Source organism: Etheostoma cragini, chromosome 9 (genome assembly GCF_013103735.1).
Source record: "Etheostoma cragini isolate CJK2018 chromosome 9, CSU_Ecrag_1.0, whole genome shotgun sequence".
Taxonomy (NCBI): Eukaryota; Metazoa; Chordata; class Actinopteri; order Perciformes; family Percidae; genus Etheostoma; species Etheostoma cragini.
Genome location: NC_048415.1, coordinates 21,779,966 through 21,806,489, shown reverse-complemented (window position 1 = coordinate 21,806,489; position 26,524 = coordinate 21,779,966). Strand labels below are relative to the sequence as shown.

The window sequence follows — 26,524 nt, the reverse complement described above, 5'->3', positions numbered from 1 at the left end:
GGATGGAGGAGCATTGACGAAGATCAGACGACCACCAATTGTGACAAACGTCATCAACATGTGAAACAAACCCGGTTAATGATTAGAACGGTCCTGATTGTCATAATTAAATCTGATTTTACAGCTCAGATCTTACTAGTAGATTAAATACAGTTAATACAATACTTTTACATCCAAATTCTTTACAAATAACTCATGTTTAGAAAAGAAGCTTCCTTGTGTGATTGTGTGTGTGTGTCCTATTATGACAGTGCAGCACATGCTCCACAGCTGACTCATTGATAAGAAACATGATAATGTGTTAAAGGCCTAAGAATAACTTCAGTGCATGTCATGTGAACAGACACATTCTTGGGATAAATTACAAGGTAATTTAAAGGTACAATATGTAATGTTTTTGCATCAGAATGTCTAAAAACGACTATACCTATGTTATATATTTTGTTGAATTGTGTACTAACACTATCCCCAATGTTTCCAGCAATTTTTTAAACCCAGAGAAATCTGTAATTTAATTTTTTGGGCATGGGACGTTTTGTTTAGTTCCAAGTCAGTGGCGTCACCTAACCTTTGACCCCTCTAGTTGAAATACAGGAATCCAGAATAGACGTTTAAGTGTAATTATGAATAATTCAGCTAGCACACGCCGTTTCGTCTGCATCACTCTTGCGTCACTAAGAGATTTCAGTCTGGGTGAGAGCTGACAAGAGCCCGGGGCATATACAGTTAACCCCCGGCCAGCTAGTAGCCAGCCACTATCATTACAGCAATCCAAACCCGACCAGCCCTTAACTCTAGTGCTAACGACGCTAACAGCAGTTACCTTTGGGAAACAGACCATGTCAGTGGGGTGACCAAAGGTCCTCTTTTGCCATAACATTTTTACGTACTGTCCAGGGCGTCCAGGAGCGCGGGGGGGGGGGGGTATTAAATTCATGAATATGTCTGGTTTCTTTGGCCTCCTTGTGTTTTTGTCTGTTTTCTCCGTAGTCCTGTGTTCCTGGCCCTGTTCTGCTTTATTTTGGTAGTCAGCTTCCTGTGTTGTCTTGTCTAATCTAGCTTCACTTTGTTTGTCTGATTGTCCTGCCCCGCCCTTATGTGATTCACCTGATGTGTCACCTGTTCCCTGTTACCTCATTACCTCCTGTAGTTAACCCCAGTGTTTCATTTGTCTCTCGTTGGATCATTCTAGTGTGTTTTCCAGTTGTGCGTCCTGTCTTGCCTGGCTCCTTATCTCTGCATTTGGGTCCTCACCTCACCGTACTATGACAGAATAATCCAACCAAGAATGGACCCAGCAGAGCGCAATTACAGGACCAGTGGGGGCCCAACGGACATTAAAGAACGCTGGGAAATCTAGAATATGGCCTGGTTTTTAGCTGAACTGGGCAAAACCACGGACGTGGGGCGTCAAGTGTCCATCTGTGGGCTCATGCGGAACGCCGTGGCAGTCCAGCCGTGGGCCGCGAGGGTCCCGAGTGTTGTGCGACAATCAGGGAGGTCTTCTACGTGGAGGCGATTCTGCAGGCCTCCTTGATCCCCAGCCGACGACTGCCGCCGCCGCGGAGTCCCAGCTGATGACTGCCCCCGCCGCAGACCCCCAGCCGCTGGTTCCCGCCGACACGGCGGACAGCGGCTCGCTGATGGGGATCAGGGAGGCCTGTAGAATCGCCTCCACGTGGTAGTCCGTTCCGTCCGCGTCCCATCCTGCCCGGTCTATGCCTGTCCCGTTTCCCTGTTGTTCTTCCGCGAGCCCCTCCGCGGGCTCTTCCTTGTGCGCCCCCCAGTGGGCCTTCTCGTGTCTCTAGTGTTAGGTTCGAGGACTTTAGTGGTAAAAATTACTCACGGACACAAGACTTGGTTTTCTTTGCCAAAGGGGAATAAAGCTGAAAAACATTCAGCAGTCTTCCAAAACATTAATTCCCTGCTCAGCCGTTTTAGTAAGTGGGTGTATACAGAAAGTTGATTTACATAATGAGTGTAGTATATAGTTGTTTAACATAAATGTGGGCTTAAACATCATTGTTTTAACATAAAAGTGGGTTACTATATCATATTATCTGCTATACTATTGGTTAAAGAGAAACTGGGTGTGCAAACAAGTTTTAAGGTCAACACAGTTCACTGAAGTTTTAATAAAGAAACAATAGCTCCTTCACATAGTCGCAGCTGCAAATTAATCTTATCTTTATCTTACCCTACTGGCCAGACCCAGGAGTGTCCGGCCCTCCTCGGTCTCAGTGTTCTTCTTCATTTCTCAAGGTTTCAAAATATTCACATGATAACTTTTAAACAATAATACTTGTTCAGGTTTCATACAATTGAACTCTGTTCAGTCTCCACACCTAGTAAGCCCCCCCGTGGGCTTTCTCGTATCCCCTGTGCGCCCTCTACTGGGCTTTCCGAGTGCCCCTTCGTGGGCTTCATTGAGCGCCTTCTTGTGGGCTTTTCCGCATGCCCACTCATGGGTGGGCCCCTCTGGGGCACCCTTGTGCATCCTCGCGCGCCTCCTAATTACCTTCCCTTTGTCTCTCGTCTCTCCCTGTGTCAGTGTCTCCCTCGTTTTGTCTCTTTGTTTTGTCCTCCTCTCTTTGGTCCTATCCTTTTTCGTTTATTTCCTTGTTGCCTTGTCTCTCTCTCTGTGTTTGTCTCGTCTCTCCTCTTGCATTTGGTTTCTTTTACTGTCGTCGCTGTCTTTTTTACCTTGTCCCCTTATTCGTCTCCCTCACTGCTCCTTGCTCTCGATGTCTTTGTTTCTCTCTTCTGGTTTCTCATTCGGTCCCTGTGTCTGTCTTTTTCCCTTGCTTTTTGCCTCTCTGTATCTCACTCTCCCTGTGTCGCTCTGTCTCTCTCACACAATCCCTCGCCTGTCTCGCTTTCTTTCTGTCCCATTATCTGGGTCTCTTTGCCTGTCTCTCCGTTCATCCGGTTCTCTGTGTCCCCCTCATCTTGTTCCTTTGTCTTGTCCCCTCTGCGCTTGTCTCATCCCTCTCCTCGGTTTTGCCCCACCTTTCATTCCTTGTCGTCTCTCTGCCCTACACACCAAGCCCCTCTGTGTATCCCCTTTGCTTGGTCCCTATCTTCCACTTTTCCTGTTTGTTTGTGTGGGTGCCTCTCCCTGTGCCTCTCCGTTTTTCCAGTCCATCTCAATCTCTCTGTGTTCTTCGCCTCTCTCTCCGTGCTCCCCATCTCTCTGCCACTAGTCTCCAGCCCTTTTTCTGGACTTCCTCGTGCCCTCCTTCCTTGTGCCCTCTATTAGTGCTCTTTCTTCATCTGGTCTTTGTCCCATCGCCTCTCCCTTCTCGTCTCGCTACCTCTCCTCCTGCGTCCTCTAGTCTCCGTCTTGTCCCTCCTTCGTCTCCTTCTCTCGCCCTCTCCTTTATCTCCTTTCCTCATCTACTCTTCCATCGTCTCCCTCCTTCGTGTCCTCCTTTTGTTCCCTCCTTCCAGTCCCTCTCTCCTTCCCAGTCCCTCTCTGTCTTTGGGGGGGGGGTACTGTTGTGGTTTGGGGTTTTTGTTTGGGTGTGTGTTTCCCTTTCTTTGGCCTCCTTGTGTTTTTGTCTGTTTTCTCCATGGTCCTGTTTCCTGGCCCTGTCTTGTTCCCCTGTGTCTGTTTGTTCTGCTTTATTTGGGTAGTCAGCTTCCTGTCTTGTCTTGTCTAGTCAAGCTTCACTTTGTTTGTCTGATTGTCCTGCCCGGCCCTAATGAGATTCACCTGATGTGTCACCTGTTCCCTGTTACCTCATTACCTCCTGTATTTAACCCCAGTGTTTCCTTTGTCTCTTATTGGATCATTTTGGTCTGTTTTCCCGGTGTGCGTCCTGTCTTGTTTGTCAGCCTGCCTGTCCCACGTGGTTGCTACGATGTTTCTGATCTCCCCGTGAGTTTTCTCCCCCGTGTAGTTTCCTTTTGTTTTTGTATTGTCTCCGGCTCCTGCGCCTGTCTTTTTTCGGATTTTGGGTTTTGGATTTTCCCCTGGGCTTTGTTTTCCTTTGTGAGTTGTTTTTTGCTAACAGACTACAATAAAGCCTTGTTTACCTGCTCCTGCATGCAACCGTATCTCTGCATTTGGGTCCTTACCTTACGGGGTGGCTGTGGCTCAGTGGTAGAGCGGTTGCCTGCCAGTCGGAAGGTTGGTGGTTCAATCCCCGCCCCAGCAGTCATTGTCGAAGTGTCCTTGGGCAAGACACTGAACCCCGAGTGGCCCCCGGTGCTGCGCATCGGAGTGTGAGTGTGTATCAGATGAGCAGGTGGAACCTTGTACGGCAGCCCCGGCCACAGTGTTCGAAGGTGTGTGAATGGTGAATGTTTCCTGTAGATGTAAAAGTGCTTTGAGCAGTTGTTAAGACTGGAAAAGCGCTATATAAATACAGCACATTTACCTCACCGTACTGTGACAGAATAGCCTATTTCATATTTAAAACATTATTTCATATTTATTTATTTGAAAAGAGAGCTATTATTTTTTTAGGTTGATACGATTTAATTTTTTACACAAGTTATTTTTGTACCATTGAGGCATAATAAAGCATGTTCTTTAACCTCTGAGATATGGAGTACCAGGTCTACCATATTTAAAAATAAATACAGAAATAAATAAATGCTCAATAAATAAATAGGCATACAATTAATTGCCCCAAAAAATACAATGAACAAATAAATGTAGGTATAAATGAAATTATACAGTGAGACATAAATGTATATATCTCTTTTAATTAGCTTCTTTATATATTTACCTTTGTAATAATTACCTTACTTATTTATTGTCCGTTATAATCTTCAACTTTATTTAGTAATCACCTATTTTTTAAATGTATTTATTTCTGTGTGTGTTTAATTTTTGGTCTGTTTTATTCTTCCTTTGCATTTCTACCCTATTTATTTTCACCCCTGGTATTTATTTCTGCCTGTCACTTTTACATTTCTTTATGTATTTCTGCCTCATTAATGCAAATGATGAGGGGCGGGTCTTAAGGGGTCAACCTCTGCCCATTGGTTGGTCAGCATTTCACTGCACGGTCGAATTTACATGCCACCGGCCACACAGCCACAACAAAGATGGCTAGCCGCGATGAAGTTGTCAGTGACAGGAGGCATTTAGCAACTGTTTTTGAAAACAATGCTAACGTTATAAGTATTGACTTTATCATTTTTCGTTTAGACGCTCTGACAGAACGTGTGTTTCAGTTAGCGGCACACATGGACACAGATGTCGACAATGTAGTTTTTCAGAATGTCTAATGTTACTGGTGTTCGTGCCGAAAATCTCGTCCTTGCCTAATTCCCGCTCCCTTCAGTTGTATTTACAGTGAAATTTACCCGACAAAAGGTGGGTTAGGTACCAAAATGATTAGTTAAGAAGACAAAAAAGGGATAGGGGGAGACCTAATTTCCACCAACTGCAGAACGGCCGGACCCCCAACAAAATATGGGGGGCAAAAGTCGGCCGGACCCCCAACAAAACACTATGGGCGGAAGTCTCTGTGGCACAGGCACAGTCCCTGAGATGCCGAGCAATGGCACAGTGTCTATCAGGCCAGACAAAGGCACAGTGTCTGACGGGCCGGACAACGGCATAGTCTCTGAGGGGCCAGACGGACTGGTCAGCTGGTACTCTAGAAGACTGGTCAGCGTAGACTCTGGGAAAACATCAGTTTAGACTTAGCTGCACAACAACGAGGGCTCTGGAGGACGGTCATTAGCTGAGGCTCACAGAGGTGGGTCCGCTGGTCCACTGAAGCTCTGCAAGGATGCACGTCAGCTGGGGTGACTTGGGAGGACTGATTCGCTGAGGCCTTGGAGGACAAACAGGCCTGGAGACAGGGAGGCAAAGGCAGGGTCCTCCTCATACAGGGAGCAAAAAAACAACTCAGAGTCTTTAGGGTGAAAAAATTGCATAAACTCCATACCTGCTGCGTCCATTTGTGGTGGGTTAATTCTGTCACGGATAGATGAGGCTTGGAACCAAAATTAGGGTATGTTAGGGAAACTGCAGCTATTATTTGAATGACATGAATAAACGTTACTAAACACAACGTGAATTAACTTGAATGGGTAAACTTCCCCGTGAACAGATGAATTCTAATTGCAAATGGTGTTAACAATGAAAACTACAAGTTTCATAATTCCACGCATCTTCATAACATAATCAAAAGCCAGTGTTTACCATCCGTTGTTTTGATTAAGAGATTGAGAGGATCACATTCTCCCCCCCCCCCCACCATAATGCTAACACACACAAATCAATCAGGATTTCTTTATTTGTTGCCAATGTGCCATATAGTTTAGTGTTGTATACATATCATTGGGATCATACTGTAAGTGTTTTGCTTCCTGCTTGAATAGCATTCTGTGGTAATCTGCACTAAATATTAGTGCAAACATGAGAAGTTGTACACATGGGTCACAGCTTGCTTGTTCTTATCCTCTATGTTTGACTGACAAGAATTGGCTAGAAACCTCATCTCTGAAAGTTTCCCACTCATTCTGTTTTGCTCTTGTTCCTGGTGTCAGGTTGCGGGGACAAAACGTTCTTTCAGTTGTTTTCATAATGGATTTGTTTACTTGGACTTTCTTTTGAGTGTTCCTCTCATTGCGTGTGCTCCTCCCCCGCTGTCAAATCCGATCCTGCAGTTTACAAGAACCCATTCTGTGACCTTCAGGAACCATGAGTGCAGCACCACCCCCATCCTCCAGTCACAAAGATGGAATTTCACAAAGGTCACAGTGAGCACAGGGGTAAGCAAAAAACATAGTAGGATAACATAAAAACACATCAATCTGTAGCTCTGGAGAAAAGGTACTGTCAGTATGTTAATACTGACATGTTGACTGTATGTTGATATTTGTCTCTACTCATGGAGCCTTACTGGACCGTATGCTATTCCAAGAGTAAACTAGCCTGGGACAAATGGAAAAAGGATATTGCTGTTTGCCCTAAAGCATGAGGTATGCTGAAGACAGGATGATTTAATGCAATGATTTAATTTAGTTTTGTATATTTTGAAACTTAGGCAAAAGCAAAGGTGCTTAACATACATTTTCAGTTCAAGAAGTAATAAAATTCGACTAAAACAAGTGGGGAAAATTAAAGAAAAAGAGAATTATTGATTGTTAAAGTCAACAGATTTAGTTATTCAGATAAACGTGTTTCATACTTCAGGGGCAACCAATGCAAAGCAACACTCAGACTGTCTATCTTCATTTAAAAACTTAAAGCAAAGCATTTTGGTAAAAGTGCATGCCAAGAGTTAGATGATTGGATTGATACCATTTCTGTATCTGTTTGCTAATATGAAGCTACAGAGAGGGGACTGTTAACTTTGCTAGCATTAAGAGTGGAAGCAGAGGGAAACATGAAAGCAGCTGGCTCCATACAAAAATGAAATAATAAAATAAAAAGCTACCTAATGAATCTACTTTTGCAACTGGATGCTTAACAAAGCAAATCCAAAGTCCCTCACATAACCTACAACATTTTGCCCTGATTAAACAAACAAGATAAAATTGTTAATTTAATGCTATTGGTAGGTGGACCCTTGGGACAGAGTCATGCTGGCTATTTCCCCCTGCTTACCCATCTCCCACCTGTAGCATTATATTTAAAGGTCCCATGGCAAAAACATTTCACTCTGTGAGTTTTTTAACATTAATATGCGTTCCCCCAGCCTGCTTATGGTCCCCCAGTGGCTAGAAATGGCAATAGGTGTAAACCAAGCCCTGGGTATCCATCTCTGCCTTTGAGAAAATGAAAGCTCAGATGGGCCGATCCGGAATCTTGCGCTTATGAGGTCGTAAGTCTATTTAAAAGAGACTTCAGATACAGTATTAGGGGACCATGAATGCCTATATAAAAGAGACTTCAGATACGGTATTAGGGGATCACTAAGGTCTATTTAAAAGAGACTTCAGATACAGTATTAGAGGACAACTAAGGTCTATATAAAAGAGACTTCAGATACAGCAAAGTGACACACAATTGTCACAGAAGTAAAGGCTGGACTACAATAGAGCTGTTTGGAGCAGTTTGTGAACAGTGTTTTTTTCTGGTAAGTCCCTTTGGGGTGGACTTTGGGCTTTTTCACTTTGTAAACTTATAACATGCACAAAAAAGATATGTAACAAATAAAGAAAAGAGACAAAGCCCAAAAGCATAATATGAGCACTTTAACTCACTTCCACAGCTTAAAACAGCAAGCAAAAGAATAACAATGGCACAAGAGGGAGGCTACCCATCAACTAGCATCCTGCAGTTTAAGATAGTATGTTAGCATTTTCCACTAGACTCAACACAGTGACGCTCACTTTTCCTCAGAGCTGGCACGTTCCTATATAGTGCTTTGGTGTAACAGTTCTTTATACTAGCTAGCTATATATATTTTATATAACCTAGCTCTGGGGAGTCATTCCCCGGAGTCCTTATGTTCTTTTCCCCCAGGATGTTCCCTTGGATCAGAGAGGCTCCAAAATCAGGGTAGCAGCTGTCGCCTTGGTCCCGCTCCATGTTCTGTGATGCCATGTTCTACTGCTACACTGCAGTGCCCTGCTACGTCCTGCTGTGCCTTGTAATGCCGCACAGCGTCCTGCTATGCCATGAACTACTACAAAGAACTGCTACATACTACTAATTTTTTCTATTTTTGTTATTGCCACTCTTCATTCTAACCCCAACCGGTCGTCAGACACCGCCTACCAAGAGCCTGGGTCTGACCGAGGTTTCTGCCTAAAAGGAAGTTTTTCCTCGCCACTGTCGCACTGTTGCTTGCTCTGGAGGAGACTACTAGAACTGTTGGGTCCTTGTAAATTCTGGAGTGTGGTCTAACTGTATAGTGTCTTGAGATAACTCTTGTTATGAATTGATACTATAAATAAAATTGAATTGAATTGAATTGAATACTAAATTTAGACTATGCATTAAAGTTGTCAGTTCTGCATGTCACTGTCACAGTGCCAAGCTTGTTTGCTCTTTCTTAGATTTGATATGGGTAATTATGGGGAGCAGCTTGAGGATCAATGTTTTTGCATGCTGGTAATCAAACAGTTCTCTCTCTCAACACTGTCTTTGATAAGGGAAAATGAAAAGGAATGTGGGTTAAGGTCTACTGCTTATTGTTTGAGTAGATTAAGATAACTTGGGTTTACATATGATAATAAAGACAATATCTACATTTTAAAAGATCCCCCCTCACCTTTCCTGTATCTCACTATCTTGTGTGTCATAAAGATGGGAATTCCACCCTTAAATCATTGTTGAGTTCATTTAATTTGTAGTGCTATCTTTTTGGAATCAATTCCATTGTGAAGATCCTTTTCTTTTGTCCACTTTCTGTACTTCTTCTACATCAGGTATGCATTAAGAGGTACTGGGATGATGTGGGTCAATGTTCTGAAGGGTAAAACTTATGCAACTGGATGCTTAGCGAGGCAAATTTAACCATAACCACAGCCGGAGAACTTGTGTTCTGTGGAAAATTCCAAGATGTAGTATGTTCTCAATTAAGACAGTCTACTCTTTCGTGAAATTTAAGAACCACCCCTAGAATGACTATGCACTTTTTCTGTGGAGTTTGCCATTGGGTTACATGCCTATCCAACTTTCCAGCAAATCATGTTTAAACACATATTATATTTGTGTTAGTTGATGATTCTTACAGATGACATCACTCACATTCATGGGTTCATTCAGGTTGAATAGAAATAATGTCATGATGTAAAGTAATATTTTTAAATGAATAGACATTTGTTTACAGCTCAAACTTCAAAAATTTAGCATAAGCAAGCATGTATTTGTCTTCCTTCTCCTTAACTCCTTTGATGACGATCATGAGAGAAAAACAATGTCCTGACTGTGAGTAGGGAAGAAACACAAACACCCAGTGAACTAACAAACCGGGGGTGGCCTCTAGCTCACCCAGTAAGAGTGTTCGCCCAATGTTGGCTGAATCCTGCAGCGGCCTGGGTTTGAATCCGTTGCTGCGTTTCATCCCCCATCTCTGTTCCCCTTTCGTGTACATCCACTGTCACTTGATAATAAAGGGACAAGCCCCAAAAATAATCTTTAAAAAAAAAAAACACTAATAAACCGCAAAGTTTCTAATCACATCAGGGACCTCCTGGGTGATGCTCCTTAAACCTGTTTTTAATACAGCGTCAGCATCCAAGTTCTTTTTTTGTGCCTCTAAAGACACTTGCGTAAAGGCCAAAATGGCTTTGTTGTGACAGCTTCCAGTTGACGCACACACAGACGCAAGGTCATAAACATTTCAACTCCCTCTGACCAGCTTTAGTTTTATATCCCTTTTAATAATTCTTTTAGGTTTTATTCAAAAAAGTATCAAACTTGGAAGTTGGTGTACAAGGGTAAGGTTTCGGGTTAGGGTTAAAGTGGCAAACTGTGTACAACATGTACAGTTGTGGTGACTTAAACAGATACAATGAGAAAGAATGTAAATGCCAGTCATAATGTTGACCAACCATTATTTCCCTTTTTACTGTGTTCTAGAGCTTATTTTTAATTTCACCGACACACAAATGTCTACATTTTGCTTTTTGCCTTTGGATAATATGCATTATTTGCATGGCATTAGTTAACACAGGGGATATTTCAATATTTCTGAAAGTTTACATTAGAAATTTAACATTATGCATATGGTTCTGCTATGTGGGAAACAATGAGTCGACAAACACAAAACACAGCTTTGTGAAAGTAATTTGGTAAGTGTCCAAATTCAATTTGCTGCCCTGTCTGGAAATGCACCAAATACAGGCCAACACTGTGCATTTAAGTATGACATGAGTCTCACGAGAACTTTTCAATTACCTACATGCAGCCTGCTCAAACTCAGTCTGTCACTACAGTGTTAAAGACCACTGTCAAACAAAAGGATTTTGTTTAATTGGTGATGAACATTTTAGGAGAAATTTAGGAAAGGAACAATACAAGAAAAGCAAGATTTCTCTACTACTACTTGTATTCCTAAAAACAGTCAATTCCTTCATCCGTTTAAAGATTGATCATACCACAGTGCATGACCGGTATATCCTTCTCACTGAATGCAACACGGTTTTGAATAGTTCCCAAAGGAATACGAGGTCACCTACTGACGGAAAATTGAATTACAACTTATTTATCATCTAAGAACAAGAGCTACACAGTGTTCTCAAAACCAGTCAGGCTCACACTTAATTAAAACTATTACTCATTTAGTTTTTAAAGCACACCCTGGACTAAAAATAGGGTAATTACAATACCTTCTGTTTCCATGTAAAGAGAATAAAGGAGCTAGTAGGCCTACATATTTGTTGCTCTCCTTTTTTCAAATACGGAATCCAAAACTGTAAATCCCCCCAAAAACAATCTCTGCCATTTTTGAATGAGGCCGATGATTTCCCCCTGTTCTATCATACAACACATTCATGCACAGTCTGTGAGCTTGTGTGTTCATAAAAACAAGAAGAAAACAGCGACACGTCGAGGCCATAGGCCTAAATAAAAAAATGAACAAAGGTTCTTGGATGTCATCTGAAACACATAATTTGTGTGATATTGAATTTCATTATCACTGTAGCCTATGTCACTGTAAGCAGTGTGCCAAACACGTTAGGTCATAGGACATTTCTGACATTTGTTTTAACTTTCTAAATTAATTACCGCACGTGGGACCTCGTAACCTATTTAAATACCAGTGCCCGGCCAACCTGCTAGCATGGCAAATAAGTAGCCTATCTGTGTGTTTATTTTGGGAACGTCCATTTTGTTGTCCTGACTTTTAAAAGTTGAAGAGTAGGGATACAGTGGGGCTCGAAAGGTTAGGCACCCCAGGTAAAAATTTGTATTAATGTGCATTAAGAAGCCAAGAAAAAATCTCCAAAAGGCCTCAAATGAAGTATTAGACATTTGTATAACATGTCACAAAAAGTTAGATTTTATTTCCATCATTTAAACTTTCAAAATAACAAAACAAAAAAATGGCGTCTGCAAAAGTTTGGGCACCCTGTAGAGTTAATACCTTTTACTGCCCCCTTTGGCAAGTATCACAGCTTGGAAACACTTCTTGTAGCCAGCCAAGAGTATGAAGGTAAATATGGTGCAAATGTGACAGCGCGTAGATGCGATGTGAACGCTTATAGAATATGATTTGAGAGCTTGTAAAAAAAAATCTGTACTGCACATTTTATATATTTTGTTTCACTTCAGTCACTTTTCCAGTACAACCACAACTCTGTGATAACAACCTCTCAAATCTGTCGCTGCAGCGTGCTCTCTCGCATCACACAGCGGTGAGTCTGCGCTCTCGACTTTTGCAATACTTCTTGCACATTTGGTGGAAAACTAATTTGTACCTGTAGACTTAGTCTGTGGAGCTCTGAGCCAACAGGACGGCCGCGGACAGCCTAATTTCTATTGCCAGATGAGGGACACTCTATCCGGCTTATTTATGTAGCATGAAAGCTAGCGTTAGCTAACTGGCAGCCAGCCCGCTTCTAAATACTGTAAATACCTTTTTATTCAGTGTTGGTGGAATAGCAAGCTAACGTTAGAAAGTGAAAAAATATATATAAAATACGAGTACAGATTTTTTTCTACAAGCTCTCAAATTATATTCTACAAGCGCACACATCGCATCTACAAGTACAGATTTTTTTTACAAGCTCTCAAATCATGTTCTATAAGTGCCCACATCGCATCCACGTGCTCTCACATTTGCACCATATTTACCTTCATACAAGAGTCGTTCAATGCATGTTTGAGGTATCTTTGCCCATTTTTCCTTCCAAAAGTCTTCCAGTTCTTTGAGATTAGTCTGTCACACACTGCTCTTTTAAGGTCTATCCTTAGATTTTCAATTATGTTAAGGTCAGGAGATTGTGAAGGGAAACCTGAAGCAAAACATTCAGTTTACGGCTCTTGATGTAATCAACCGTGGATTTTGAGGTGTTTAAGGTCATTATCTATTTGTAGAAGCGATCCTCTTTAACTTCAGCTTTTTCACAGATGGCATCAAGTTAGCGTCCAAAATTTGCGGAAATTTTATTGAATCCATTTTTCCTTCTACTTGTGAAACGTTCCCTGTGCCACTGGCTGCAATACAACCCCAAAGCATGATTGATCCCCCAATCCCCCCATGCTTAATAGAACAGAGGTTCTTTTCATTAAATTCTGTGCCCTTTCTTCTCTAAACGTACCTTTGGTCGTTCCGGCCAAAAAAGTTTTATTTTAAACTCATCGCTCCACAGAACTTGTTTCCACAATGCATGAGGCTTGTCTATATGTTCATTTGCAAACTTCAAACACTGTTTTTGGTGGTGGGGATGTAGAGGTTTTCTTCTGGTGACTCTTCCATGAAGACCATATTTGTACAAGGATCTCTTTATATTGGAATGGTGTACCACAACTCCAGTGTCTGCCAGGTATTTCTGGATGGATCGTGCAGTCAAACGTGGGTTTTGACTTTCTTTTCTCACAATCCTGTGAGCTGTTCTGTCTGAAATTTTTCTTGGTCTTCCAGATTTTGCTTTAACTTCCACTGTTCCTGATGACTGCTATTTCTTAATACATTCCAAACAGAAGATACTAGCATCTGAAAAGGCTTTGCTATCTTCCTATAGTCTTCTCCTGCTTTGTGAGTGTCAACTATTTTCAGTTTTCTAGACAACTGCTTAGAAGAACCCAAGGTGCTCAATGTTGGGGCAAGGTCAGATGAGTCTGGGCATTCAAAACCTTAAGATTGACATTCCCTGTTCTTTCCAGACAATGATTGAGAACAATCCATGACACTGTGAGGTCTCAGCTTTCCGAAGAGTGCGGTGCTACAACGGAGCGGAAATTTCAGCGGCACAGTCCGTTAAAGGTACCTGCCAGTAACCCTTTAACAAATCTAGTTTACTGACAAACTTGGCAGCGCCCAAATTGTCAATACAGTCCTCCATGCGCGGGAGGGGATACGAATCTTTGACGGTGACGGCATTTACTTTACAAAAATCTGTAATGAACCTTGGAGTCCCATCGGCCTTAGCTTCCACCAAACAAGGGGAACTCCGAGAACTGGCGCTTACAGTTGCTAATCCGTTGTTAAGGAGATACTCTACCTCCTGCTTCATCAGTTCTCGCTTGAAAGGGTTAACACGAAAAGCATGCTGCTTAATCGGACGCGCATCTTGCACGTCTATGTCATGTTTAAGCACTGTAGTGCAGGACGGAACGTCTCTGAACAAACAAGGGTCTTGACTAACTAAACTCTCCGTATCTTGTTGTTTTGCAGTTAAATGTTTTAACGGCGTCAGCAAATTGTCAAGCGCCGCTTAATTTGGAAGACGCACAGACATAAGTGGTGGGACAAGTAAATCGTGTTCAGGAGGGGTATCAGTCACAATAAGTGCAGCCACCTTGTGACCTGTATGAACGGCTGACGAAGCTGGGACATGAGCTTTATGATAACGTTTGATCATATTTACATGACAAACTCTGTTTATGCGACTGCGGTCAGGAGTACTAAGCACATAATTAGTGTCACTAAGTCGTTCTCTAACAACAGAAGGCCCTCAAACTTTGCAGTTTGGCCTGAAGCGTGGCCAACAATTTCAAAACCTGATCTCCTGGCATAAAATGACGGCGCACAGCTGAGCGGTCGTAGTAACGTTTCATCACTGTTTCTGACTTCCTAAGGCTTAGGTCTTTGACAAGAGCATTAGCACGCTGCAAACGCTTGCAAAACTTACGGACAAAGTGTAATATTTTCTGTTTGGGAGAGGCTTCACAGAATAATATTTGATCATGTAGAGATTTAAGTGGGCCACGGGGCGTGTGAGCAAAAACCAGGTCAGCCGGGCTAAATCCAGTAGCCTCCTAAGCTGCATCTCGCGCGACAAACGAAACCCCCCCCCCCCATCCCATTGTTTGTCTGTCATTACACAGTATTTCCGGAGCATGGACTTTAATGTCTGATGCCAGCGCTCTAGAGCGCCTTCTGACTCAGGGTGATAGGCGACTTGCTGTACTTTTAAGGTTTTAAGTACCTGGTTGAAAAGTCCAGATTGAAAGTTTGACCCTTGTTCAGTCTGACATTCGGTAAGCCAAAAGTAAAAAAAACTTGTGAAAGCCTTCACTACTGAACTAGCGATGATTTTTCGGAGCGGAATAGCTTCTGGAAAGCGAGTGGCGGTGCACAAAATAGTTAGCAAGTATTGATTTCCAGTTTTGTCGGGCATACCCGACAAGTTCAACAATGTTTACCAACATCTGCTTTAAGACGAGGCCAATAAAAATGCCTAAGAATAGAACGATACGTCTTGTTTATACCCAAATGTCCAGCCCATTTACCTTCATGTGCCAAGGATAACACATGCTGTTGGCATGGTACAGGTACCACTATCTAATAAACTGAATCACAATCTGAATCATTATTCAACAACAAGCACCAGTTACGAACCAACACATCACCATCAAAAAGGTAGGCTACTTTCTCACCTGTTGCTCTGCTGTCACTCACCACTTTTGCATAACAATCCGTCAGTGTAGGATCCACTCTCTGCAGTTCACTGAAATGGGCTCTGGTGACTGGGAAGGTTTCATTTCCAGCTAGGTATGGCATAACTGGGTCAGCTGGTTGCAGTTTCCCGTTGGCCACATTCAATACAAAAGGGAGACAAGGTTACGAAAAATGTAAAGGATTTTTAATTAACACAATAGCAAAATACCAAACACAAAGAGAGCTAATGGGTGCTGCCTATATAAACAAAGATATTCCAAACAAAACTAAAAGAGCACAGCACCCATTAGCTTGCCAAATTATAACACATGTAAAATATAACCAAAATCAAAGACTTTGAGCACAACAGGCTCTAACTAGTAACTCTTACCAGTTTTTAACAATAGCTTCTAACAACATCTTTTAACACAACGGCTTTTAACACAACGGCTTTTCATAACAGCTTTTAACATAACAGCTTCTAACAACAGTGTAGCTACCCAGACCGCATGGCGGACTGATGTTTACATTCAGTCGTCCTGACTGATGAATCCAAGAGCACTTTTGAACTCTCAGTGGGCTGATTGAAGGAAGTGGATTGGCAGGGTCCACAGCAGCCGCGCCAATCAACATCAAGGCCTGGACATTACGCAGGCCAATCCTCTCCGGGCGCCCACCCAGCCAAATTCACATACACAAACGCAATGGAACACAAGAAGCCTAAACTTAAAGGCAGGGGCCATAACAGGTGGTGCATTCTATAAACTCTGCTGGGTCCCCAAACCTTTGCAGATGCTATTTTTTTGTTTTTTGTTTGTTATTTGGAAAGTTTAAATGATGGAAATAAAATCTAACTTTTCTTGGCTGCTTTATGCACATTAATACAATTTTTTACCTGGGGTGCCCAAACTTAGTATCTCACTTAAATGGCTACATTACTGTAAGTACCCTAACCCTAAAGTTTGAAAACAATGTAATCCGAGATTAAGTTCTCAGTCTCTTGTAGGCTTACTTACTGTGAACCCTACTCAACACTCTTGCAGACAGGCAGTATGCTTAGTCAGTGAAAGTGAGTCAGTTGTCTTTCATTGCCGGACCTCCACAGTGCTGTAGAGTGAAAGGTAATTGAGCCAGATACAATTTCATTGTTGTTGCTGACTAGCAGGATAGATCCTGACCCGGAGACGGCTGCTGCTGCCAAACCCCGCCCGTTAACGCCACTGCACATCTCTTATATATACAAGACCCAGGGCTTGTGGTCTATCTCTGTGGCATTTCTAGAGCGGATCTTCTCTGAAGGAGACTGCAAGGTGAGTAGCTTAGTAAAATGTTTTAAATTTGTGAAGTTAACATTCATGAGGTTGACTAAGTCTGTTTTATTTTAAGATAAGAAAAAGCTATGAAGCCTATGTGTAAGATTAGGAGTTAATTTGCCATTTGACTACCGGGTACAAAGTTATTTGAAAGATGTACCCAAGGTCCTGGTGAATACAGCAAGAAAGGAATTGTATTCAGGACTGCATTGTGGCTATTAAGAAGAAATTACAACTACTACTAAAACTAAAATTATATATTCATTTCTTTTTTCATTTAAGTTATGATATAAACCCATTAGCCTTAGATGCAGATGGTAATAGCGCTCAATGTATTTATTTTTCAGGTCTTTGAGGCATAGTGTCTGGAATTCCCTGATCACCTTAAAATCCATGCAGATGATTTCCTGCCCCATTACAAGTGGCCATGGCTAATGAAATCTTCCCAAGGAATTCTGACAGGGAAGTTGTTGAAAAGATAAGTAATAGGAAACACCAAGAAAGGAATTGTGTCCTTCCTTCTTTACGAGATGGACAGATCTTAATTAACACTCACCATGTGAAAACTGACACCTCATTTGGTGGTATTTGTGGTATGAACCTACTTTCAGAAAGCAGTGACACTGAAATCCTTTATCTGAACCCCCAAACACCAAATTGGTCTCTCGTAGAGAAGTTTGTTGAGCTTTCACCACGAGAAGGAACAGGATTTAAAGACGACAAGGACCCCAGCAGTCAACAAAAACACAACAATATATGTGGATCTAATGAAGTTCTCTTGGATGCTGCACAAAAGAATGAAAGTAACTGCTCTCTATACCTCAAGAACCATAACATACAAAGCAATTTCTCAGCCAAACAGAGGGCATCTAAGCTCAAAGAGGTAAATGTAGAAGAATATTCTCCAGGTGGAGGTGGGAATGAGGCCAAAAAGAAGAACGTGAACAGTCCTGTTAAGAAATTACTTAAAACGTGTGAAGATAACAAGATCTCTCGACTTTTGGTAGCAATGAAAAAACGCGGTGGAGTTGACAAAGAGCACCGTCCCTTCAAGTGCACACATTGCAACTGGGCTTTTAAAAAGCTCTCCAACCTACAGAGTCACTTGCAAACGCACACTGGCCTCAAGCCACATGTGTGTGATATTTGTGGCAAGGCTTACTCTCATCAGGGCACATTGCAGCAGCACAAACATCTACACACAGGTGACAGACCATATCACTGTCCCTTCTGTGTCAAGACCTATATCTGGTCCTCAGATTACCGCAAGCATATCCGCACACACACTGGTGAAAAGCCCTATGTTTGTGACACTTGTGGCAAGGATTTTATTCGCTCCTCTGACTTGCGAAAGCATGAGCGGAACATGCATACCAATGACAAGCCCTTCCCATGCACGCACTGTGGGAAGACCTTCAATAAACCTCTCTCCCTGAAGCGTCATGAGCGTAAGCACTTGGGAGAAAGGCCATTTTCCTGTCCTGACTGTGGGAAAACCTTTACTCTGGCTAGTCGTATGGCAGAGCACCAGAAGATTCACGCCGGAGTGCGTCCGTACATCTGCATTGTTTGCTCCAAGTGTTTCACAAAGTCATCCAATTTGACCGAGCACGAGGCCATTCACACTGGAGCGCGGCCCCATAAGTGTACAGAGTGTGGCATGGCGTTTGCCATGGCTTCTCGCCTTGTTCGTCACCAGTATGTCCACAATAGAGAGAAACCCCACAACTGCACAGGCTGCAGCAAGAACTTTAGCCACCTAGACACATTGAAGCTTCACCAGGAGCAAACCTGTGCTGGGAGGATCTTTGTTTGTATGAAGTGTAACAAATCTTTCCAGTGTGCCGCAAAGCTTGCACAGCATATGCTGAACCACAGGGACACCAATGTCTAAATCAGTTTAAAGGTATTGTACGCATCCATCACTGTGGAGTACTGTGAACTCTATTTGCAATTGTGTTTAAATTATCAGCTTTAGACAAGGCACATCCAGTAAATGTCATAGGGCACCAGTTTATTTATGTACAGGTATGAATGGTATTGTGCCATATGAGTTTTAAAACTTGTCATTCAGTCTCATACAACCTATTTTCCCATGGTGCTTAGTTTCCATGAGAATGGTGCGAGATAAAAAATGTACACCAGTTGGGATCAGTTCTTAATGCTGCTGCATTTTTTCTTAAAACAAAAGCAGCTATCACTGCAAAAGTGCTCTAACATGGCCATAGGCCAGTCATACCTCCTGAAACACATTATTGTGACCACATGAATAGACCAGTTTTATGGTTTAGTGAAGCTAGCTAATCAGTCAGTCCGTTTTTTATGGTGCCTTGAGTTTCATTATAGTGTTTGGAAGTACAGCTATTTCTATGCAGGAGGATACATTTAAATGTGTTTGTTAGAGATTATATTTTTTATATTTATAATGCATATATTTAATAATTTCCAAGCACAATAAACATTTATGGTTTGGAAGATGGTCTTTTAAACTTGCGGGAGTATGTAAGAGGTTATGCTCTAGTAGTGAATAAAAAGGAAACATAATTGTACACCTCTTGTATTAAATTAATGTCTGAAGAGCAACCTCAATAAACATGTTTGGATAATTTCAAAATTAACTTTTTTATTTATTTTTATCTGTTCTAAGAGGAATCAATAAATATTTGTTTGATGCTTCATTCATAACATTGATTCACAATCTAAATCAGCGTTCAAATGCTGCACAGCTTTTTTTAACCCTGTATTTCACACAGTAGTTTATATAAATGAGGCTACACTCATACTATTACTATGATACTATGTGTTTGATTAGATTTCAGGGGTGGCTGCGTAGGATTGTTTCCGACTCAGGGGATCCAAACATTTTCCAAACACTTACAACTCCAGAGCATTGTAAAGTTCAAACTAATCACTTTTTGTTGGCGTTTTTAAAATCAACATATTCACCGCCGTCAAAAAACTGTTCACTGGCCTGCATGGCACAAACACAGTGAGACACACAACACACCTCTTTTAATGGAGACATCTTGCAGCAATCTAACAGCAACATATATAACATTTATATAACCACTATAAAAAGTAAAGTTTCTACATGTACCTTAAAAGAAAGCATTGATATTAATGCTACCGGTGGTAAAGTTTAATCCTCTTGTGTTTTCAATTCATTAAAGTTAATTGGAACAATTTAATTGTATTGGATGTTCTGCAAACCAACCTAGCTGGCTACCATTAGCGTTAACTGGTATTTTAGAGAAAAGTTACTTGCCAATATGGCGATGGCAGATTGCCAAAACCAAAGCTTCAAATTGGCAGTCCACAAACCGCTGTGTGACATCCCTGCTACTATGTCCATTATATATATATATTTTTTACAATCTATGATCTCTAGTCAGTAGTTCAAGCTTTGCCATTTGAATCTGTCTTCCATAAAGCTATCCATTCTAAATGTGTGTATGCTTGTACACATAATTGGCAGGCAGTGAGCATCAACTCACATCCTGGCTATGTGTTTGCTGAATTCCAGGTCAGTGTGTCCCACTCACAGTTGGTCACTGCAGAGTAATCCTAAAAGAAGACGGCACCTGACATGTTGGCCGGGTGTAAAGGGGGTGTAGGGCATGTGGGGTGTTTGCCTGGCAGAGGTCTTTCCCAATCCCTCTCCCCCTCACACTGTGGTATCATCAAGGCAGCATGGCATTTATTTTCTTTAGGTCATATATAATTCCACTTTACAGATGCTAAACATGATCAAATATGTTCAAATTGTGCCATATTTTACCAGCCCTGCAAAGTCAGGCTGCAAATACTGCTTATTCAGCTCGGAAGATTAAGTGGCTTCTGTGAGGCTAATAAATGACCACAGGATTACATTTATATTTTTAATATATAGGAAATTATGAAGATCTGCGCAAGTTCCTCCAAGGTTGGGAACCACTGGCGTAGATGGACAGTTCCTCCATGTTGCTGGCATCCCTGGTCAAATGCCTCATACATAAATTGTTATTGGGGTTAATTAAGATACCCCTTCCCCCAAATACGGTATGATACGGTATATCCTGCATCCACTGGTCACTTCCCTGCAGCCAGCTTTTACAAAGCACATTTCAGCGGTCAGTCGTTGCAATTTGAGTTACTATGCCAGTTGATTCAGAGTATTTCTGTTTTTAATATGGAACATGATAGTGAGCAGGCTGTGGGGTTTGAAAGGTCATCCTTTAAAAATAAATGTTGGCTCATGTGAAGTTCTCATTTGACATAAATACACTATTAATAGTAAGTGGTGTGATATCCCCACTTTGGTTCTAGTGAAGTCAGTGGTACTACAAACAAAAACAATTTAAAAGTATTTTTTTAATGTGAATCCTTTAAAGAACTTTATAATACATTGATTTTTAGGTAAGTTTTTCACCTTTGGCACAGGCTAGTGGTCTCGACAGGGCTTCTATCCCAGCTACTGGCCTATGAAGAAGATATGGATAATTAAAGAAAACTCTCACATTTGCGTAGGTTAATACAGTTTAAGGCTGAATCCCATTTCCCCGTCTTACCCCTACCCCTTGGCCCTTACCCCTACCCCTTGGCCCTTGAAACCAAGGGGTAGGGGTAAGGGGTGAAAACATACCCCTATGAAATGGGACACCACTTGGTGACATCACCATACAGTATTGATCACAAACTTCCAAGATGCTGTCTCTGTCTGTTGATTGTGTGGGTTTGGACAACAGTGTGTGTTATATATTTTATAGTTATTTTAGGTTCACTTTGGTAGTGCAGAGGCAGATGTTCTTATCTGTGTAGTACTTAGGTCTGTCTCCAATACAAATGTGTATACACATGCATCATGTGTACATATACATACATATACACCCTGTATACATGCTGTGTTGTATATCTGTTTCAGTTGGCACCGTTTTGAATGTCATTGATGTTCACAAAAACATTTTGTTTACAAAAATCTGTCTTTATTGGTGATAAATTGAACATAACAGGCAAAAACGTTACATAAAATGATGTTACAGAACCATTATCAACTATAAGAACCATAACTAACATGTCGCACACATAAAAAGGCTTCATATGTGTAAAACTAAAAAAATACACACAAGACCACAAACAAACAAATTAACTACAGCTGTTCTGATATTCCAGACCAGTCTGAAGCCTTTTGGCTCACATTTCATCAGTGTCCCATATCAAAACCAACAACAATATACAAGTGCATGAACAATGAACAGGAATTAATTACAAATTATTACAATAATACAGTAGGCTACCAATGCAATAATGAATGGGTACAACATGAACATATGAATCTGCTCGTTTTCAGCCCCAAAGTGCATCAGCTGCTGTGTCCTCCTGTGTCCTCCTGTGTGATACAGGGCGGTATATGTTAAGCACGTTGCGATGTATCATAGACCTTCAATATATATATATATATAGCTATACAATCTATGCGATGTATAGAGTCCATTCAAGGCAGAAATATGTGGGACTGTTGTGCAAATCAACGTTAGCGATTAGCCTTAGCGATTAGCGTTAGCATTGCAAGCTAGCGATTTTTAAAAAGTTTCAGTTAGGAACATGGTTGCAAGTATACATGCACAGGACTGCATAGACCACAAAACAAGACCATCATAAACTTTTAATCAATTATATAAAGCTGAAAGTACTTACATGTGTGTGTCTCTCTGGTCGATGGGCAGCCATTGATGCCTGTTTGTTTTCAAGTGAGGTCGCGTCCACACTAGGTTCCAAGGGCCATACAGCCCTTGGTCAATCCCCTTCCCCTAGGCCGTAATAGGTATTGGGACAGAACTAGGTCCCGCGTGAAAGCGCAAAAGCTAGGCGAAGGGGTAAGGGGAAGGATTGGGATTCAGCCTAAATGTCATTAGTGGCAGCCAAGTCACTGCAATTTTCAACTGCATATCACGACTGTATCCCAACTGCACCTGCTTGTCAGTGACCCAGAAGGTACCCAGTTCCTCCATATATCCCAGATGCCCTTTTGACATGGAGTGGGGGGTACTGTTATGGTTTGGGAATTTTGTTTCTCCTTTTTTGGTATTTTGGTTCTGTCTTGTCTCCTTGTGTCCTAGTTTCCTCTTGTGTTTCCCTTGAGTGTCTGTATGTTCTGTTTACTATTTTATTATAATAGTGTAGTTTTCTTTGCTGTCTTGTTTTCAGTTTTACTTCCTGTGTTTTGCTGCTCCTGCGATTACCTGGATCCCAGTCTCACATGGCACCTCATGCTGGTTTGCTGGGAGGAGGTGGAGCAGCAATTTGGGCCTCTCCCAGAGCCGGTGCGGGCCAGTCATCCGGACCCTGAGCAGGCGTGAGGCTCCTCTGACCCCAAGCTGGCGTGTGGCTCTTCTGACTACAAACGGGCATGTGGCTCTTCTGACCAGTGGACTGCATGGTCCACAGTGTCACACGCCGCCGTAAGGTCTAAAAGGACTAAAACAGTAGGATTCCCGGCATCTACGGACAAGACAATACCATTACGTGCCCTCAACAATGCAGACTCAGTGCTGTGACGTGATCTAAAACCAAATTGAAATTTTTCAAAAACACAGTTAAGTTGTAGAAAGACTTACTGTATTAAAACAATTTTTTCCAAAACCTTTGAAAGAAAAGGTATATGAGAGACTGGTCTAAACTTGGACAGTACTGTAGGGTCAAGATTAGGCTTTTTAAGTTAGGGCCTGACCACAGCATGTTTAAAGCTTGGACAGCACCTAAAGTAAGCCAGGAATTAAAGAGTAAGAAGACTCGCCCCAATGGTGCTATTAAAAACCACCTTCACCATTCTGGCGGGGACAATGTCATTTGTTGTTCAACCTCACTAAGTAACGTCAGAGGAACTGGCTTAAATTCCTCAAACACAACTGAGTGTGTAGGAGAAGCAGGTAAAAACACCTTAAAATTAGCACTGGTGATTTTCCTGATAGATTCTACTTTGTCAATAAAATAACCGAAAATTTCGCACATGTACTGGTTGACACATCTTTCGGAGCAGAGGAGAATGGAATTATGACTGACTTAATAGTATTAAACAACACTCTAGGTTCATGGCAACTGCTAGCTATGACAGAAGAGAGATGCTGCATCTTCACCACCTTCACAGCATTCTGGTATGTGGCTAGACTGTCCCTTAATACACCCAGTGACACGTGTAAATTGTCTTTCTTCCATCTTCGTTCAGCTTGTCTAAAGTGTTGCCTAAGGGCACAACACTTTTGTGTTTTCAATTCATTAAAGTTAATTGGAACATATGGATTGTATTGGATGTTCTGCAAACCAACCTAGCTGGCAACCATTAGCGTTAACTGGTATTTTAGAGAAAAGTTACTTGCCAAAATGGCGATGGCAGGTTTGCCAAAACCAATGCTTCAAATTGGCAGTCCACAAACCGATGTGTGACATCCCTGCTACTATGTCCATTCTTTTCTTCAATCTATGATATCTAGTCAGTATTTCACTTTTTTGTTGAGAGGTTGTTTTGCCATTTGAAACATTCTTCCATAAAGCTATCCATTCTAAATGTGTGTATGCTTGTACACATAATTGGCAGGCAGTAAGCATCAACTCACATCCTGGCTATGTGTTTGCTGGATTCCAGGTCAGTGTGTCCCACTCACACTTGGTTACTGCAGAGTAATCGTAAAAGAAGACGGCACCTGACGTGTTGGCTGGGTGTAAAGGGGGTGTAGGGCATGTTGGGTATTTGCCTGGCAGATGTCTTTCCCAATCCCTCTCCCTCTCATCCTGTGGTATCATCAAGGCAGCATGGCATCTCATTTATTTTCTTTAAGTTGTTTATTATTCCACTTTACAGATGCTAAATATGATCAAATATTTTCACATTGTGCCATAATTTACCAGCCCTGCCATGTCAGGTTGCAAATACTGCTTATTCAGCTTGGAAGATTAAAGTGGCTTCTGTGAGGCTAATAAATGAAAACAGCATTGGTATACATTTATATTTTTAATTATTGGATAAGTGTGTGTTAAGTGTACTTGAGATTTTAAAAAGATAATAGCAGGATTTATAATTCTAAATAACATAATACATGTAGTTAATTTTCTTGCAGCAAATAGTATAACAGATACTGAAGGAGTAGTGAGAATCTGATAATTAAGTCAGTGGGCAGTTGCGTAGATCAGTGATTCCCATGGGTATATGTACAGTGAAAGATTGTGAAGTAGCTCACATAATAATTGAAAAAATGTATAGAAATTATGACTTGATTTTGAAGTGTACATCAGTTGTAACTCCTGAACACTAGATATTGAAGTTATGTGAGAGTGTTCAAAAACAACCGAGCACAGAAGTTTAAACAGGTAGCCAGAAGTACTAAATAAATGGTAGAAATAAATAGCTAAAGAAATTGGCTAAAATTGCATGAGTGACTGAAATTGTTGACTAAAGATTATGGATAAACTGCTAAAAAAATACATCTTAATATTGACAAAAGTTAACGTTATCCACTATTATATAAGGAACAGTGTTATACATTTGAAACAAACATTGGGAAATTATGAAGATCTGCGCAAGTTCCTCCAAGGTTGGGAACCACTGGCGTAGATGGACAGTTCCTCCATGTTGCTGGCATCCCTGGTCAAATGCCTCATCCATAAATTGTTATTGGGGTTTATTAAGAGACCCCTTCTCCCAAAAACAGTATATCCTGCATCTGCACTGGTCCTTTCCCTGCAGTCAGCTTTTACAAAGCCTGTCTCAGCGGTCACTTGTTGCAATTTGAGTTACTATGCCAGTTGATTCAGAGTATTTCTGTTTCTAATATGGAACATGATAGTGAGCATGCTGTGGGGGTTTGAAAGGTCATCCTTTAAAAATAAATGTTGGCTCATGTGAAGTTCTCATTTGACATAAATACACTATTAGTGGTAGGTGGTGTGATATCCCCACTTTGGTTCTAGTGAAGTCAGTGGTCCTTCAAAACAGAAACAATTGAAATGTTTTTTAATGTGAATCCTTTTTAGATTTTAACATATATTGATTTTTAGGTGAGTTATTTACCTGTGGCACAGGTTAATGGTCTCGACAGAGCTTCTACCCCAGCTGCTGGCCTATGAGGAAGATACGGATATTTAAAGAAAACTGTCACATTTGCGTAGATTAATATAGGTTAAATGTCATGAGTGGCAGCCAAGCCACTGCCATTTTCAACTGCATATCATGACTGTATCCCAACTGCAAATTGACCCAGAAGGAACTCGTCTTTAAGGCTATTAAGGCCCTACAACCATTTTAACATTCAAGTGACCTCAATGCAACCCACATATTCTAATAACACAGTTTGTCCTAAAAAAAATGATGTTCATATCTTGACTGTAGACAACAGGGTTGATGTTTTACAAGCTTTTTTATAAAACAAATCCAGACGGAAAATAAACTGTAAAAATGGCTTCAGGGCCCAGAGGGTTAACGACCTGAACATATCATATTCCATTTGCATGGCCTAATGTAGGTAAAAGGTCATCAGTGGCAGCCAAGCCACTGCAATGTTTCAAATTACAAGCTGCATATCATATCCGTATTTCATCCCAAATCTAAATTTGGACACGCTTGTTAGCGACAAAGAAGAAACACAGTTCCTCTAAAAGGGTCAGTGACCTCAGAAATCCCACATAAAAGGCTACATGAAGAATTTGGAACTTGGCAACATATTTATGAATAGGATAGTCGACATTAACAAAATAATCCACCTGCTTTCCTTGAAA

General features: G+C 41.4%; 2 protein-coding genes and 2 long non-coding RNA genes across 4 annotated transcripts in view; 2 read left to right on the top strand and 2 right to left on the bottom strand.

Annotated features, from left to right (window-relative positions):
- The first annotated feature begins 16,577 nt into the window (after window positions 1-16,577).
- znf648 (zinc finger protein 648) lies at window positions 16,578-18,685 on the top strand. The gene is made up of 2 exons (XM_034882002.1): window positions 16,578-16,777; window positions 17,128-18,685. The coding sequence occupies exon 2, from the start codon at window positions 17,208-17,210 to the stop codon at window positions 18,672-18,674; it is 1,467 nt and encodes a 488-aa protein (XP_034737893.1). The 5' UTR covers window positions 16,578-16,777; window positions 17,128-17,207; the 3' UTR covers window positions 18,675-18,685.
- A 31-nt stretch (window positions 18,686-18,716) lies between these two features.
- LOC117950706 lies at window positions 18,717-19,394 on the top strand. Its single transcript, XR_004657973.1, has 2 exons — window positions 18,717-18,916; window positions 19,009-19,394. It is a non-coding gene; the product is annotated as an uncharacterized LOC117950706 (long non-coding RNA).
- Window positions 19,395-24,789: 5,395 nt separating this feature from the next.
- The window catches only part of sec16b (SEC16 homolog B, endoplasmic reticulum export factor), a 15,566-nt gene continuing 13,831 nt past the window's right edge, over window positions 24,790-26,524 (bottom strand). Inside the window, exon 17 of the mRNA XM_034882001.1 lies at window positions 24,790-25,054. Within this exon, the coding sequence (XP_034737892.1) occupies window positions 25,042-25,054 (13 nt within the window). The 3' untranslated portion in view covers window positions 24,790-25,041. The remainder of the gene's footprint in view (window positions 25,055-26,524) is intronic.
- LOC117950707 lies at window positions 25,061-26,524 on the bottom strand. The gene is made up of 3 exons (XR_004657974.1): window positions 26,510-26,524; window positions 25,821-25,870; window positions 25,061-25,734 (listed from the first exon to the last, which is right to left on the bottom strand). It is a non-coding gene; the product is annotated as an uncharacterized LOC117950707 (long non-coding RNA).

Excerpts from the sequence above, each read along its gene's own strand:
- znf648 (XM_034882002.1), top strand. The coding sequence starts at position 17,208 with ATGGCTAATGAAATCTTCCCAAGGAATTCTGACAGGGAAGTTGTTGAA.